The sequence below is a fragment of the Thunnus thynnus genome, chromosome 17 (assembly GCF_963924715.1).
Source record: "Thunnus thynnus chromosome 17, fThuThy2.1, whole genome shotgun sequence".
Classification (NCBI taxonomy): Eukaryota; Metazoa; Chordata; class Actinopteri; order Scombriformes; family Scombridae; genus Thunnus; species Thunnus thynnus.
This window is the reverse complement of record NC_089533.1, coordinates 10,712,909-10,727,028: the sequence shown is the minus strand read 5'-3', so window position 1 is coordinate 10,727,028 and position 14,120 is coordinate 10,712,909. Positions and strand designations below refer to the sequence as shown.

Below are 14,120 nucleotides of genomic sequence, written 5' to 3'. Positions count from 1 at the left end.
AAATAATTACATCTAATATATAATAATTACATTCAAACATATTTAAAGCTGTTATACAATAAATCAAAACATAAGAACAATAACAATGATAATATTAAAAACAACCAAACAATTATCAGTATTGTTATCATGGTTATTATTCTATGAAATGATACGTTACTAAGTCTTATTTTTAAAACTAGATGGGGTGATGGTAGTTGACACTCAGTAATGTTGTAACTTAAACTCTAGCAGAGCGCCGAGCTAAAAATAGGGTGCACCAGATGCGACCCAGCTGTTCCCCTCCCAAAAGCGTGCGATATGATGGGCGGTGAGCCGGTCAAGTACTGTGTTATGGATTTGTAACAGTGATAAGAGCATCTGCAACACTTAGATTGTTTCAGGGGTTTAGTGGTGGTTCAGTACAATTAGGCTCCCGGTGTGTCCGGTGTCAACATACGATTTTTTCTATATTGCGCAGTTTGTAATAATAATGAGAATGGATAAGTAGGCCTGCAAAAACTCGTTGAAAAGACAACTTTGGCAGACGTCTAAACAACGTTGAGATTCAACCAAATTTCAAACATGAATTCATGATTATATATTATATTCGTTATATTATTATATCATCATATTATATTCACATTTACTCTCAAAATGAGACAATTGACAAAAAAGTACCAATAAAACTTTTTTATCGATACGTCAGATACATCTACCAGACCGTGCATTGGCATGTTATAGTTTGTGCAATCAAAAAAAAAAAAAAAAACTAACAAAACAAAAAACAAACAACAACAAAAAACATACACACACAAAACTTTCTCTGAGCACGTCTTGAGTAGTAAAAGCCAGATAACGTCAACAGACTTACACGCCCCTACCACAATGTATCCCTCCGCCACACTCCACAGTGTGTGGAAACAAAAAGTGGGACTTTCATACTAAATAGGCCAAATTTTGGAATATAACAACTCGATTTAACCAACTGAGACTACTGAAGCATCAGATTAGTATCAATTGAACTTTGGAATGCATTTTACACAGAACAAAGGCTGTGCATTTTGGACCCCATTTTTCCTACAACTATTGTAACTTATAGTACAAAAGCTTTTCCTTTAACAATTAACTTTAAAGATGAGAGGCTGAGTTTAGTAAGACAACTTACAGACAAAGAATAACCTTTTTTCAATAAACCTTTTTTAATCCTGATTATCACAGAATACAATCAAATGAGCCAATAAAGAAATAGGCTAGTGTACACACACTGGCATCAGGGATGCAAACACATGGTGTGAAAAAGTATATATTACTATATTCTATTCTATTCAGTTTCCCCACAAAAGTAAGTATTACTAAGGTCTGATTATGATAGCTCTATCACTGCCTATTCTGAATGGTTTGTTTGCATCCCTTTGAAATCCATAAAAACGCACATAAAGTTGGTTGAAAAGCCTTTTTTGAGCCGTCGCCTTTCATGTTAAACAGTGACACGAGGCTGTTGGTCATCAGCCTGAAAGATGAGCACATGAGATTTTCTTATAAGGTGTCTACAGTTAATCAGATAATCAGAGTTGACTTCTTATGCTTTTAAAGAGATGGGGAGGGAGAAGAAGAAGGAAGGATTGAGGGAGGGAAACAGCTCGGAAACAGTTTACGGGCGCATTACTGCCGACTAGTGGATTTTATCAGTTCCACAGTGCAAACTAAGTGCTCCCATTCACAACATTGTCCATTCTATAACCCAGATCCAATTTTCTGAGTTGGTGCAAATCCCTCCCTTGGTGTTGCACCCAACAACACAATGTCCACAATGTTCAAGAATCTCCTGGCAGCGTCCAACACCATCTTAATCCTTCCCGACTTCTCATGTATTTCAACAGCACAACTGATAACCATGGCAATGAACGCCAAAAAGCTTTTCTTGTCCATGCAGATATTTTGTTTAGCTTATTCGTTTTCTGCTCCGGTTCTCTTTGCACCGCCACCATCTCGTCGTTTCTCGTCATTTTCTTAACAGCTTCGGCGTAAGACAATCACTTTTCTGCTGTGATCTTACTCACTTTTTCGATCCTTTTCGGGCACTGTGCTGACCCCGCACGGTGCTTCTTTCCCTTCGCAATGGAAGCACTTTGCTTGTTCCGGTTTGGTATTTTCCTGACCTTGAAACTCGCTTTGCGCGTCTGTGGTGTATTGGTGAACAGCACAGAGCGCACGGTGAACAGGTGGGAGGAGAGGTGCAAAGAGGCGGGAGGTTCATTCAAATGAAGCAGCCAACAGACGTTTGAGAACCACGCCTATTTGTGGCGCAATGTCAATCCACTGATGGTTTGGCGATTTTATCAATAAGATCAAACTAAATTCTTGCTGCAGACGTGCTGCAACAACAGATAAATGTACTGTTTATTTTAATAAACAATCTCTAACCAAAATCGGCACAGAATAAAAAGTTTAATGTTGTTAAAGCAGGAAAGTCAGTAAATCAGTCTGCACTGATCTGCACTGACAGTATCTGCTGTCCACAGCTGTTTATACTGTACGAAGAGCTTCTCCTTTAGTTCATTAAATCCGTGCTGCACTTGAAGGCAGCAGGACTGATATATATTGATAAATCCGCAGCCTCAGAAGTTTTTAATTGGTTGTTTTCCGTTTTTCCATTCACCCACAGTTAGTCTTACTCCCCAATAATATAGGCTACTGATAATATCAAATGTGTCTTTTGGACACTGCGCTATACTCCATGTGGATCCTGATCACCTCTGAGTATGTTGCCATGCACCTCTAAGGCTCCCTCACTGCTACAAAGCTCCTTGATCAATAGGTCCTGTATTCTGATGGGTTATTTCTGTTGCTGCAATTTATAGATGTTCATAAAATGCCTAACATCTGGGCAGCTTGGTGTAGGTAGATGCTAGCTCTGCGGCTGCGCCCAGGTAGGCTACTGCAGCAGAGATCAAGTAGGTTTGTCTGCGGACTCGCAGTGTCTACACGATACACCCACTTTACTATATGACACACCCACTTTGTTAGGGATGTGTGTGAAATGAATATCGATGAGACGGGACCACAAGCTTTGGCAAGTAGAGGTTCATTTGAAAAAAATGTGATACCCTACTTTTGTGTTGTTTGGCATTTAAATAGGCTCACAGTCACTTAATTGACTTGAGTCAGTTCAGGCTATACTTTGTCATATAGGCCCTAACAAAGGCGTGCACAATACAAAAGCCCAACATTTACTATGCAAAATAACTAAATCAACTTTTCTGTCTTTCTTTATTTATTTATGCTTACGTCATTTTTGTGCTCCATACACGCCAGGTTGCAACCTCACCTAAAATTTCTTCAGAAAATGTACCTTTTCTAGTTGTATTTCTATAATGGCACAGACGTTATAATATGTGGATGGTGTAATATGGACGTTGCATGTCCACTAGAGGGCGTCTCAACAATATAATGTAAACCCAAGTATAGTATGTTCTGCCCTGTATTCCAATGGGGTTAAACCCTTTTAATATTTTTTTGTTTTGTTTTGATTTGTTTTTTCTTTTACGTGGTATGGTATACTCACATATAAAATGAAAGATTGTCTTATTAAGCAATATCTCGCAATATACCATCGCCAGGAGTGAGATATTGCCTTTATAAAATGGTTACCAAATATTACAATATAGAAATTATAGACACAATCCAATAAAAACAGGTTTTTATTAAAAAACAATCATATTTCAAGAGCAATTTACAAGAAAGTAGTTCCCGGCTGCATGCGGTTGCTCTGCAACATCAGTAAACTGCTAAAGCGAACTAACCAGAGTTTATTTATTCACATTAATTGTACACCAATAGAAAACTGTCCAACATCACTGAGGTCACATTGCAAAACGTTAAGCCTACTCATTTTGTCATGCATTGCTTGGTGTGGTGACAATGCTGCTCCACCTTCTCCGGACACCTTCGGCCACCGATAGTTCTGGGGAGAGCTCTCACCTTTGTGCCCGCTTACGGACATTACCTCTCTTGCTTGAAGGTCCGCATCCAAAGGCTTTTGCATCACCATGGTACTGCGTAGACAGTGGTTGGTGGAGCTCTGCGTCGTCCCTGCTTGCTTACAGATTGCGGACATTTTAACGGTAGCAGCTGAGTGATAATTACTGTACACATAGAACTGTAAAATTACTTTAAACATCATTATACCAGTTATCAACCAATCAGATTGCGAGATTTTAACAACCCATTTTATAATACTGTAACAATTATCCGTCTGAGCTTGTCAGAATTTACATGATTTTTTCATTTATGCATTTTCAAGTTGATGTAAACTTTGAACAGCATCAGATTACAACTCAGACTTGGCTGTCAATAATGTTGGACTTTTTATAGAACCTGTAAATCAGTTTGGCGGTTACGTCAGGTCCCAATCTAACATTTCACTAATTGTGCCGATTGACAGATTGCTGTGTTGGGATTGGCTGGGTTAGTGCCAGGAGTATTAACGTCACATAGGCGCAGTAAAGGGACTCAGGGAAACCCACTAAGTACAGGAGGACTCTGCCAGGTTTTTTGGGGGGTTTTTTGTTTGTGTTTTTGTCATACACTTGAGGTTTTTGCATGTGTGTGTCTGTGCATGACAAAGTCTTTGGATATGAAACCTCACCTCTGCACTTGATGGACTGAAGATAGAGAAAAAACAAAAATACAAAGCAAAACAAAATCTGCGTCTATGCAATCTATGCACTATACGCATTGCCTCTGTGCACCATCTGTTCTGGTCGCCAGAATAAAATATTGGCATTACGTGCCACGCTATCTACGTTTCAACGCGTGTAATACGTAGCTTATTAACATTTCAACAAAACGTAGCATATTAACATTTCCAAAATACGTACCATCTCAACATTTCTAAAGTAACGTAGTTCACATGTGATCTATATGAGCTGACTTTCGGGTTGTCCTATCGGACTCAAACTTAGCTTAATGGCACTTACTCGTCCTGTTCTCTCCTGACTAGATTCCTGCTTGTGTGGTATCAGCTCTCAGATGTAAGCAAAAGCATCTGCTAAATAAATGAAATTGTAAAATTGTAAACGCAAAGTATCGCTGCCATAGTAAGGTCGATTGAAGGAAATACCATTTTGCAGTTTTTCCAAGCAGATGGGATTGCCAAAGAGTAGCTACAGACCGTCAGGACATCTAAGAACAATCACATAGCAACAGACTCAACAGTGCGCATACTGTCATGCAGTACAGAGCAAGAATCCTGAAGAAAAATGTAATATTTAATCTGACAATCTGTCGTTTTTTTAAATTTATATCAAAGGTCACCTGCGGTTAAATAAGGATTGGAGTAATTTTAAGCCACGCCCTGTGCTACTAGAGATGAAATAAGAAATTTAGGCTTATTATGACAGATTTTGTCTGCAAACTTACCGGTTGACGAATGAATAGATAGCTCTCGAAATATGGTTGTCAAGCATTAGTATATGGTTGAACATATTTTGTTTTTACCTGGCTAAAGCGATAGGTCCACTAGACCTCTGCTGTGACGCTTCAGCTCAGATGTGGCCTATTGTTTCACGCCCTTGTCCCTTAAATCTCCGCCCCCCGTACCAATACCAGGCGAATCAGCTGCTAGTGTGATTGTAACCAATGTGTAAATCCAAAACGAACAAAAATCAGCAAGCAGGACTTGAAAGAAGGTTTGAAGGCTTTTGTCCGTTATCTGGAAATTACAAATTGAGTTACAAATTGATCCATTTGAATTTGTGGCTCAGTCATCACACCTCAGTCCAAGAAAGCTTTAGTTATACGGAAATGTCTCTTTTGAACGCATGTCAGAGCCAGATCGATGACACCGTAATTAAATTAAATGGACAGTGAAAAAGTAGCCTCTACAACCACACAGAGACATGCCAGTTGCGCTGCAGTCTATATCAGCTAAGCTACTACATGCCTTATGAAAATTTATCTTGTTGCCCTCTGGGCGGATCCACCCCTTGGAGGCTCTGGTATCCCGTTAGATAAGTCTTGCACACGTCATGTATTGGCAGCAAACTTCACCTGAGGTGACCTGGGATCAACTGACAACCAAATTTAATGTGAATCAGAATTATTAATTAGATTTGCCTGGTTCTCTAAAATTTTGATTTAGACCAAGTTCCTCTCTTTTTTTATTTGTTATGGCATATTGCATGCTGTAAACATGAGTAACCCATAATTGTTCAGAAGTATGTAGTAAATGAAGATGATGAAGATGAAACTACTTAGAGTCAAAACTAGTTTTTTGATGTAAGAACTAATGAATTTTAGATTCGGTCAAAACTAACATTTATTTATATAAAATATGCCACTTCAGGGTTGTGTTAACTCTTCAGATTGTGCAACAAACAACAACAACTTATTTGCAGTTTGGCACATATGTAAATGTGTATTTATAACACCGATACCAGAACACTTACTCTTATAATATACTTTAAATTCGTTGTTTTCAGTGGCTGTCAGTGGGTCTTTTTGTTTTGCATTTTCAAAAGGAGTGCACACTGATTTATTTATATTGATTTTTATGAATTCAGATAAATTGAAAAAACCTTATCATTAATCTGTAGTTGAGTGCGTGTGGGGTCATGGGACCCCCCTTATGTGTTTATCTCATGCAAGCTGCAATGTATCATCTGGAGCCCTTCCAAATGCCACACAGCCTATCTCGGAGGTGACCGGGTGTGCCCATGTCTTGCCTCGTGTATAAAAGCCCCCAGAGTTTGGGCTGATACGGTATTCAAACCAATCAATCACCGAGCAAAATGAGTCTCACTTCTAAGGACAAGTCCGTAGTCAAGGCCTTCTGGGCTAAAGCGGCTGGCAAGGCTGACGACATCGGCGGCGATGCTCTGTCCAGGTAAATATGATCCAAAATTGACTGATACTGTTCCGAAAATGTATGTTTATTTATTTATTTATTCATTTATTACTTATACTAACTCATTCACTCACTACCCAGGATGCTGGTCGTGTACCCCCAGACCAAGACTTACTTCTCCCACTGGAAGGACTTAAGCCCTGGCTCTGCCCCCGTGAAGAAGCACGGAAAGACCGTGATGGCTGGAGTTGCTGATGCTGTGTCCAAGATCGACGATCTGAAGGGAGGTCTTCTCAGCCTCAGTGAGCTGCACGCCTTCACTCTGCGTGTGGACCCTGCCAACTTCAAGGTAGATATCACTTATCGTGATTAACACCATAATTCAGTAAATTGTGGTACTTTAGAGGTTAGATAGAATTTATTCCACAGGTCCCCCAAAGTGTGCAGATAAACACTTAAAATTCCCTTGTAAAATATATCACCATGTTCTTTATTCACTGTAAAATAAATTAGGTTTGTGACCAATTGTGTGTATTTGAGGGTGTGTCACCTTGAGTGACCCTGGGCACAATGCAGTATACGGAATTATTTGGACATTCACAGATTTTTTTTTGTTTGTTTATTCACTGTGCACTCCTGCGTACTGGATTTGAAATGAAACAATAAATAAATTATAAATTAAGATCCGACGTTTAAAGAAGTCCCAATCAAAGCGCTGTTCAGTCATTGGAGTGCAAGAAAAAAGAGGAAACAGGATGATAAAAATCAGTGATGCACACTAGAAGTTACTTGTGGCTATCTTAGCCTTCTATTCCCTGGTCGGAGACTCTCAGTAGGCCTAATATATACAACCTAGGGCCTACTTCCTCAATTATGAACAGAAGAAACAGACGTGAGAAGGGCGTAGGGTTTATGATCATCTTAGCCTTGAGAAACGAGCTGGCGATTGATTTAAAACTCATTATGCTCTTTTCACAGATCATCGGCCACTGCATTCTTGTGGTCATGGCCATCATGTTCCCCGCTGACTTCACCCCTGAGGTCCATGTGGCTATGGACAAGTTCCTGGCTGCTCTGGCTCGTGCCCTGTCTGAGAAATACCGATAAACTGCAAACTGCAGGGGCAGATGACGGACAGCAGCATGGGCTTCAATACTCTCTGTTAGTCCGAAGATGAATAAATGATCAAAAGCAATGAAATTTTCCTGGTTGTTTGTGTGGTTGAGTGATTTTTTTCTCGATCAAAGGGTTTCAAGTCAACAGCATGCATGACATCAATTTAATTCAAATAAACTGTCGACAGGCATTTTATTATTGATAGAAAAATATAAAGAGCAGAGGGTCCTTGTTTTGTTTTTTGACATGCATCATGAATCACCAAAGGAAAACAGGTCAGAATGAATGCAGAATAAATTCAGACTCTTCTCACTTATAATTTCGAAGAATAAGTTCAAGGGACTCTCTATTATTACTACTATAAAAATAAATATAGGCCACAGTACACAATTTATACCGTGAAAAACTTATGTTCAGAGGTGGAAGTATTAGGGATCGTTGGTCAAAGTTGCAATACTATCGCAAGGTGAGAACAGGTTTTTTAAATCAATTATTAAGTCCTATTCACATTTTCGACACAATACACTAAAAAGTAAAAGTACTCGTTTTGAAGTGACCACTTTCAAAAATGTTAAATTATGATATATAACGAATTATTATTGAATAATATCTAATAAGACGTTATACTTAATTCATAATGTCATAATGTCATATATGTCATGTCATATATATATATATATATATATATATATATATATATATATATATATATATATATATATATATATATATATATAATTTATTTATTTATTTATTTATTTTATTTATTATTTATTTTTTAACCATTTAAGTTGTAGTACCATGTCCAAACAACCAGGTGGCGAACAATTCCATCTGAATATCATACATCATATATCATGGATGTATTATAAGAGCTTTAGCTTTAGAGTTTTACAGACGTCTCTTTTCTCTTACAGTGTTGGTCTATGGGGAAAATGCTTTTTGGGCCGCAGGGGGATTTTTCGCTGCAATACCGCAAGTGGCCACTGGGGGGGGGGGGGGGGGGTGGCTGCAAGGCTGAGCGGCGGCGCCCTATCCAGCTCTTATTATACATCCCTGTCAAATATATATATATATATATATAATAACATCAGTATTTTTGTCTCTCTGTCATTTTGAGATATTGCATCATAAATTCAAAATGACGGAGGGTAGAGGAGATGCAGTAGCTCAGGACTATCTGTTAAATCATTTTATTCTCAGAGAGAGAGAGAGAGAGAGAGAGGTTAAAAAAAAAAAAAAAAGTTTTTCCACTAAATAAAATGTTAGAAATACTTTAATCGAGTTTTCAATAGGCTGATATTTTTCTTGTACATTTTTTCTGTGACTGAAAAAACATCTGTCCACTCCAATGGACGTTATGCACCAAAGGGGTATATTCTGCCTATCAGGCCTATATATAGATTCTGCCTTATTTTATATGTTTTATTTAAAAAATTATGATATATATGTGTGTTTGTGTGTGTGTATTTGTGTTTGTCAGCCTGTTAGCTTGTTAGCCTGTAGATTCCGCCCTTTTTGTATGTTTTATTTAAAAATATGATATAATTTACACTTGAATAGTTTTATTAAAAAGCAATATTAAATATTCCTCAGATTGTATCCTTCATTTCAATGGTTACAGTCTGGTTGTATATAAACATGTAGGTTTATACGAGGACAGGGATGTGTGTGCATGATTGCGTTTGAGTGTGTGGTGAGAGAGCGAGAGAGCGAGAGAGAGAGAGAGAGAGAGAGAGAGAGAGAGAGAGAGAGAGAGAGAGAGAGAGAGACAGAGAGAGAGAGAGAGAGAGAGAGTGTATTTGTGCTGTCAGTGTTGGTGGAAGAAGTGATATTGATCAAATGATACTATGATCCTTATTTTTATCGTTTATTTTATAGCCATGTCATAGAGTATATAGATATAGAGTATGTTTGTCCTCTCTCTGTTCCCGTTGGAAAATCATTGACTTCTTTTGAAAATTGATGAAATACAGTATGTTAGTAGTTTGTAAGTGTTGGTGGAAGAAGGTATGATTCTTGTTTTAACTGTTTCTTAAAAGTTGTCCACTTTTTTGGCCATGCCATTGTGAAATGAATAAAATGTTTTTCAGATGTCCCCCCTACTGTTGTTGTCATTTAATGTTCCTATGTGTATTAATACCATTTTCTCTTGGTAAATGTTAATATCTTAATAGGACTTCTTTTCTTTTTTTTTACCCATTTTGATATCCATTGAGTCACTTTTTATACCGTTGTTGCATCAACTCCTAATTCCTTCAAAATACAATATAATTTTAAAAAGAAAGTTATTCGCATGATTTTTCACTTTTTTAAGAGTGTGCATGTATATAAATAATGTAAATAATTACGTTCAATATCTAATATGTATAATAAATAATTAAAAATGTTTTTGCATTTTAATATTTTGTACCTTATTTGAATATTCAGGCTATAACTAGCCTACTTTGTTCTTCTACCCCCTTTTCTTTTACTCCACTACATTTATTTGACAGCTATAATTATGTAATAAAATATGACGAATTCTTATGGATCACTAGTTAAAATGCACCAATGTTATAATAATAATAATAATAATAATAATAATAATAATAATAATAATATATGCATAGAGTACTTTTGATCCTTAAGTACATATGATATGTTGGATAATACTTCTGTACTGTAATGTTTGCCAGACTTTTACTTGAATCTCATTTCAGATTGCGGTATTGCAGCTTTGACTAAAAGATCTAAATACTTCTTCTACCACTGATCATTTATATTGTGACCTATTTCACAATACAAATTTTTACATCGTTGTGAATTGCAACAGCAAATACGTTTTTGCTAGAAACGTACAGTAATGCTGGCTGAAGGTTTACAATACATCAATAACATGAATTACGTTTGCTCCCAACACAATGAGAAAAAGTTGTTAATTAACGTGCAAAAATGTTGATGTTGAAAGTGTGAGTGGCATTTTCAGAGACAACTTGATTCTTTATGTCCAGCATCTGCTAAAAAGCATTATCCAAACTTTTTATGGTTATGTTTAGCCACTGCTGCACTTGGTTCAGGTTAGAGAAAGATCATAGTCTTCGTCTAATACTGAAAAAACGGCAATGACTTGAAGCTCAGCATGTTTATTAACATCTAAAACGAAACGTCCATCTTAACTAACTTTAACCAAAGTGCTTTTGCTGCCTGGATCTAACCACACCCTCACGCCGGGCTTCATTCATTCGATAAAACGTTGCATATGAACATAATCCAAGCAACGTTTTGTGAACACAGTGTAATAGGGAAAAGAATTTAATTGTATATAGACGTCATTTTGTGATATGACCACAAACACAGACTGGGGGAAACAGCTTGTTGGATATGCTTATTGTTTTATTTGTTTATGCTCTTGAGACATGATAAAACCAAAAGCTTTTAAACAAAATCTCAGCATGTGATGGTCCTCTGTTGCAGCTCTTTAGTGGTACTGCCTTCCCAGGGAGCTCACAACCACCGCCAGGAACTTCTGGAAAGCTTCCTGGACATCAGCATTGAAGTCCTTGCCCATCTTGCTAGCAACCACAATGGTCAGGCAGTCAGCCAGCAGCTGCAACACAACAAGCAGAAAACATCAACAACATGAAGGGTGAGCTGTTTTTGGAATGATTATTGAATATGTATAATAACAGTCACAGCAGTTTCCATAAATCATTACCCTGAAATTATCAGGGTCCACGTGCAGTTTCTCGGAGTGCAGCACGCTCAGCTCAGCATAGGTATCCTTGATGTTGTCCATGTTCTTCACAGCACGGTCCAGACCGTGGAGGATGGTTGTTCCATGTTTGGCAATCATGGGGTTAGCCATGATGGCTTCGGCGTTGTAGAGGTTTCCAAAGTTGCCGAAATACCTCTGGCACCAGGGGTAGACGACCAGGCACCTGGGGAAACATGTAAAAACATCCATAACTCCCAATTCTATGAGTGTCAATGAACACATTACTGCTTCTTTTGTGTATTTACATGAAGGAAAATGAAAAACAAACAAACAAACAAACAAAAAACATGTCACACCTGGCAAGAGTTTCAGCGCCCACGGTCTCATAGTTCATCTTGGAGAAGATGTCCTGGATGGCGGCACGCTCGGCGTCTGTCCACTCGACCATTTTGCTGTCTTTAGATTTGTTTTACGAATCCTGCTTTGTCAGTGCCAGATGCGTCTTTTATTACAAACGCTTCTCTCCTCCCAGTAATTTGTGATTGGATGAGCTAGGGCAGTGGGTTGGCCATGTATTGCACTGCGGATTCGCAAAAACGATAAGGACAGGACAGATCTGCACTGCTTAGATTGTGTCTGAAGCAGTGTTCTGCAACTTGCATGCTATCTGACATCATCCAAAAATTACGGTCTATTGTGAATTCTCGTAAATACACTAAAACACTAAAACAAATTGTTGTATAAGAATTGGGCGTGGTCAGATTTGTAAAGCACTTTAATGATTTTTTATACTTTATTGAGATATTATTTGAGTTCGTTTCAATGATTATTTTTGTTGGAAAGCATCCCATTTGAATTTTAAAGACAACAAGTAGGCCTATTCTGATTTCTTACCTATTTGCAATAAATAATAACGTTCATTTTAAAATGAAACGGTGATGTGGTTTGATTAACCACACAAAAAGTAATAAATCCAGTAAAGGGCGTGCCTACACGTCAGGGGATTCTGGCTACATGTCCAGACGTGATATATCAATTGAAAATAAAACGGACAATCAGTGAAACGTATGTTGACTATCAGGTGTTAGAGTCAGGAGGGAGACAGTTCTCCTGAGGCCTGTGATGGATGTGCCACTGCTGTCCAGTGTCAGTAACACGGTTACTTTACAGTGTGACCCAACGCTAGATGGAAATAGGTAGACTGAATCACTCAAAATTGAATTGTTCTGGCAAAACACATAGCAGAGTTTTAGTCAGAGTAGACTAAACACAGTTTCTGGGAAACGTGGGTATAAATGGCTTTTGAAGGACACCACATGCATATGGAAATGTGCTCAAGACAAAGACGAGCAGAACTGACAAGATACAGTATAACAACAGAAACAGGTGCATTCAATGGTGAGTCATGCTTAGTAACAGGGAACATTTTCCTGCTGTGTAACGCTGACCGGGGTCAGTAATCTCGGACAGCTCCCTTGTACCTCACCCTTTTAATTAGGCCACGCGGGATCAGGAGCTGCCTAAGGTGCTCCTTCACTGATTCCAGCACCTCGGACAGCTCCTCCACCGCTGTCAGTCACACCTTCAGGACCGTGGTCAGCGCCGCGGTGTGCTGTCATGATACGCTTTATGATATCAAGCAATATCCGTTAGTATGATTTACGCCAGTGTTTCTGTTTGGTAACACCGAACCGTCTCACAAAATGAAACAGTTGAAACTTAATGTTATGTTTTATCTATCACCACAATTGTCAGTTGCACATAATTTACTACAGGCCTGCAAGTATAGGCTAATGATTAATGTGTGGCTTAAGTTCTTATACCTACCAAACTAATTCATCAGTGCCACAAAATGTCTCGATTCATAGTTTTAAAAAGCTCCATTAAGCCTGCTATGGTGGGGGTGAGAATTTGCCTACTGACAACATTGTCATGAAATGTGTCAATATTAAATACAATTTCCACTGGGAAAAATAGCTCTAATAACTCCATTTAAACTAAAATCATTTTTTCACAGTGAGTTGAATGATAGTAAACACTCACCGAGCACTTTATTAAGAACCTCTGTGCTATCTAATGCAATCAAATACAACTGCTCTGCCATAAATTCTACTTATACGAAGCTTTTTCATTTTATTTAAAAAAAACAACAAACATGTAAAGCCTACCGCGACATGTCAAAACTAGGTGGCGTGAAAGGTGATTAGATGAATCATAAAGGAAGACAGAAGAGTTGGACATCATTATATTTCATTATTATTCATTTTATTCACCAAGCCCTTCCATGTTGAAAGGGACGCGGGTGAAGTAGATTTGAACTTTTTTTTTTTTTTTTTTTTTTTTTTGAATGTCAAATCAAATTGCACCAGTATCAATTCCAAACCACACATGCATGAAGGAAAAATGCCAGAACACTCTCAGCCAGTGTTTGAGATAAAAGTAATCACTTGCAGGTCATAAGTTTTTGTGGTTTATTTT

General features: G+C 38.0%; 2 protein-coding genes across 2 annotated transcripts; one reads left to right on the top strand and one right to left on the bottom strand.

Annotated features, from left to right (window-relative positions):
* The first annotated feature begins 6,715 nt into the window (after positions 1-6,715).
* Positions 6,716-8,029, top strand: LOC137168043 (hemoglobin subunit alpha-1). The gene is made up of 3 exons (XM_067570476.1): positions 6,716-6,868; positions 6,971-7,178; positions 7,808-8,029. The coding sequence occupies exons 1-3, from the start codon at positions 6,774-6,776 to the stop codon at positions 7,934-7,936; spliced, it is 432 nt and encodes a 143-aa protein (XP_067426577.1). The 5' UTR covers positions 6,716-6,773; the 3' UTR covers positions 7,937-8,029.
* A 3,270-nt stretch (positions 8,030-11,299) lies between these two features.
* Positions 11,300-12,155, bottom strand: LOC137168242 (hemoglobin subunit beta-2-like). Its single transcript, XM_067570766.1, has 3 exons — positions 11,999-12,155; positions 11,643-11,865; positions 11,300-11,534 (listed from the first exon to the last, which is right to left on the bottom strand). Exons 1-3 carry the CDS (start codon positions 12,088-12,090, stop codon positions 11,406-11,408), a joined length of 444 nt encoding a protein of 147 aa, XP_067426867.1. The 5' UTR covers positions 12,091-12,155; the 3' UTR covers positions 11,300-11,405.
* Between the last annotated feature and the right edge of the window lie 1,965 nt (positions 12,156-14,120).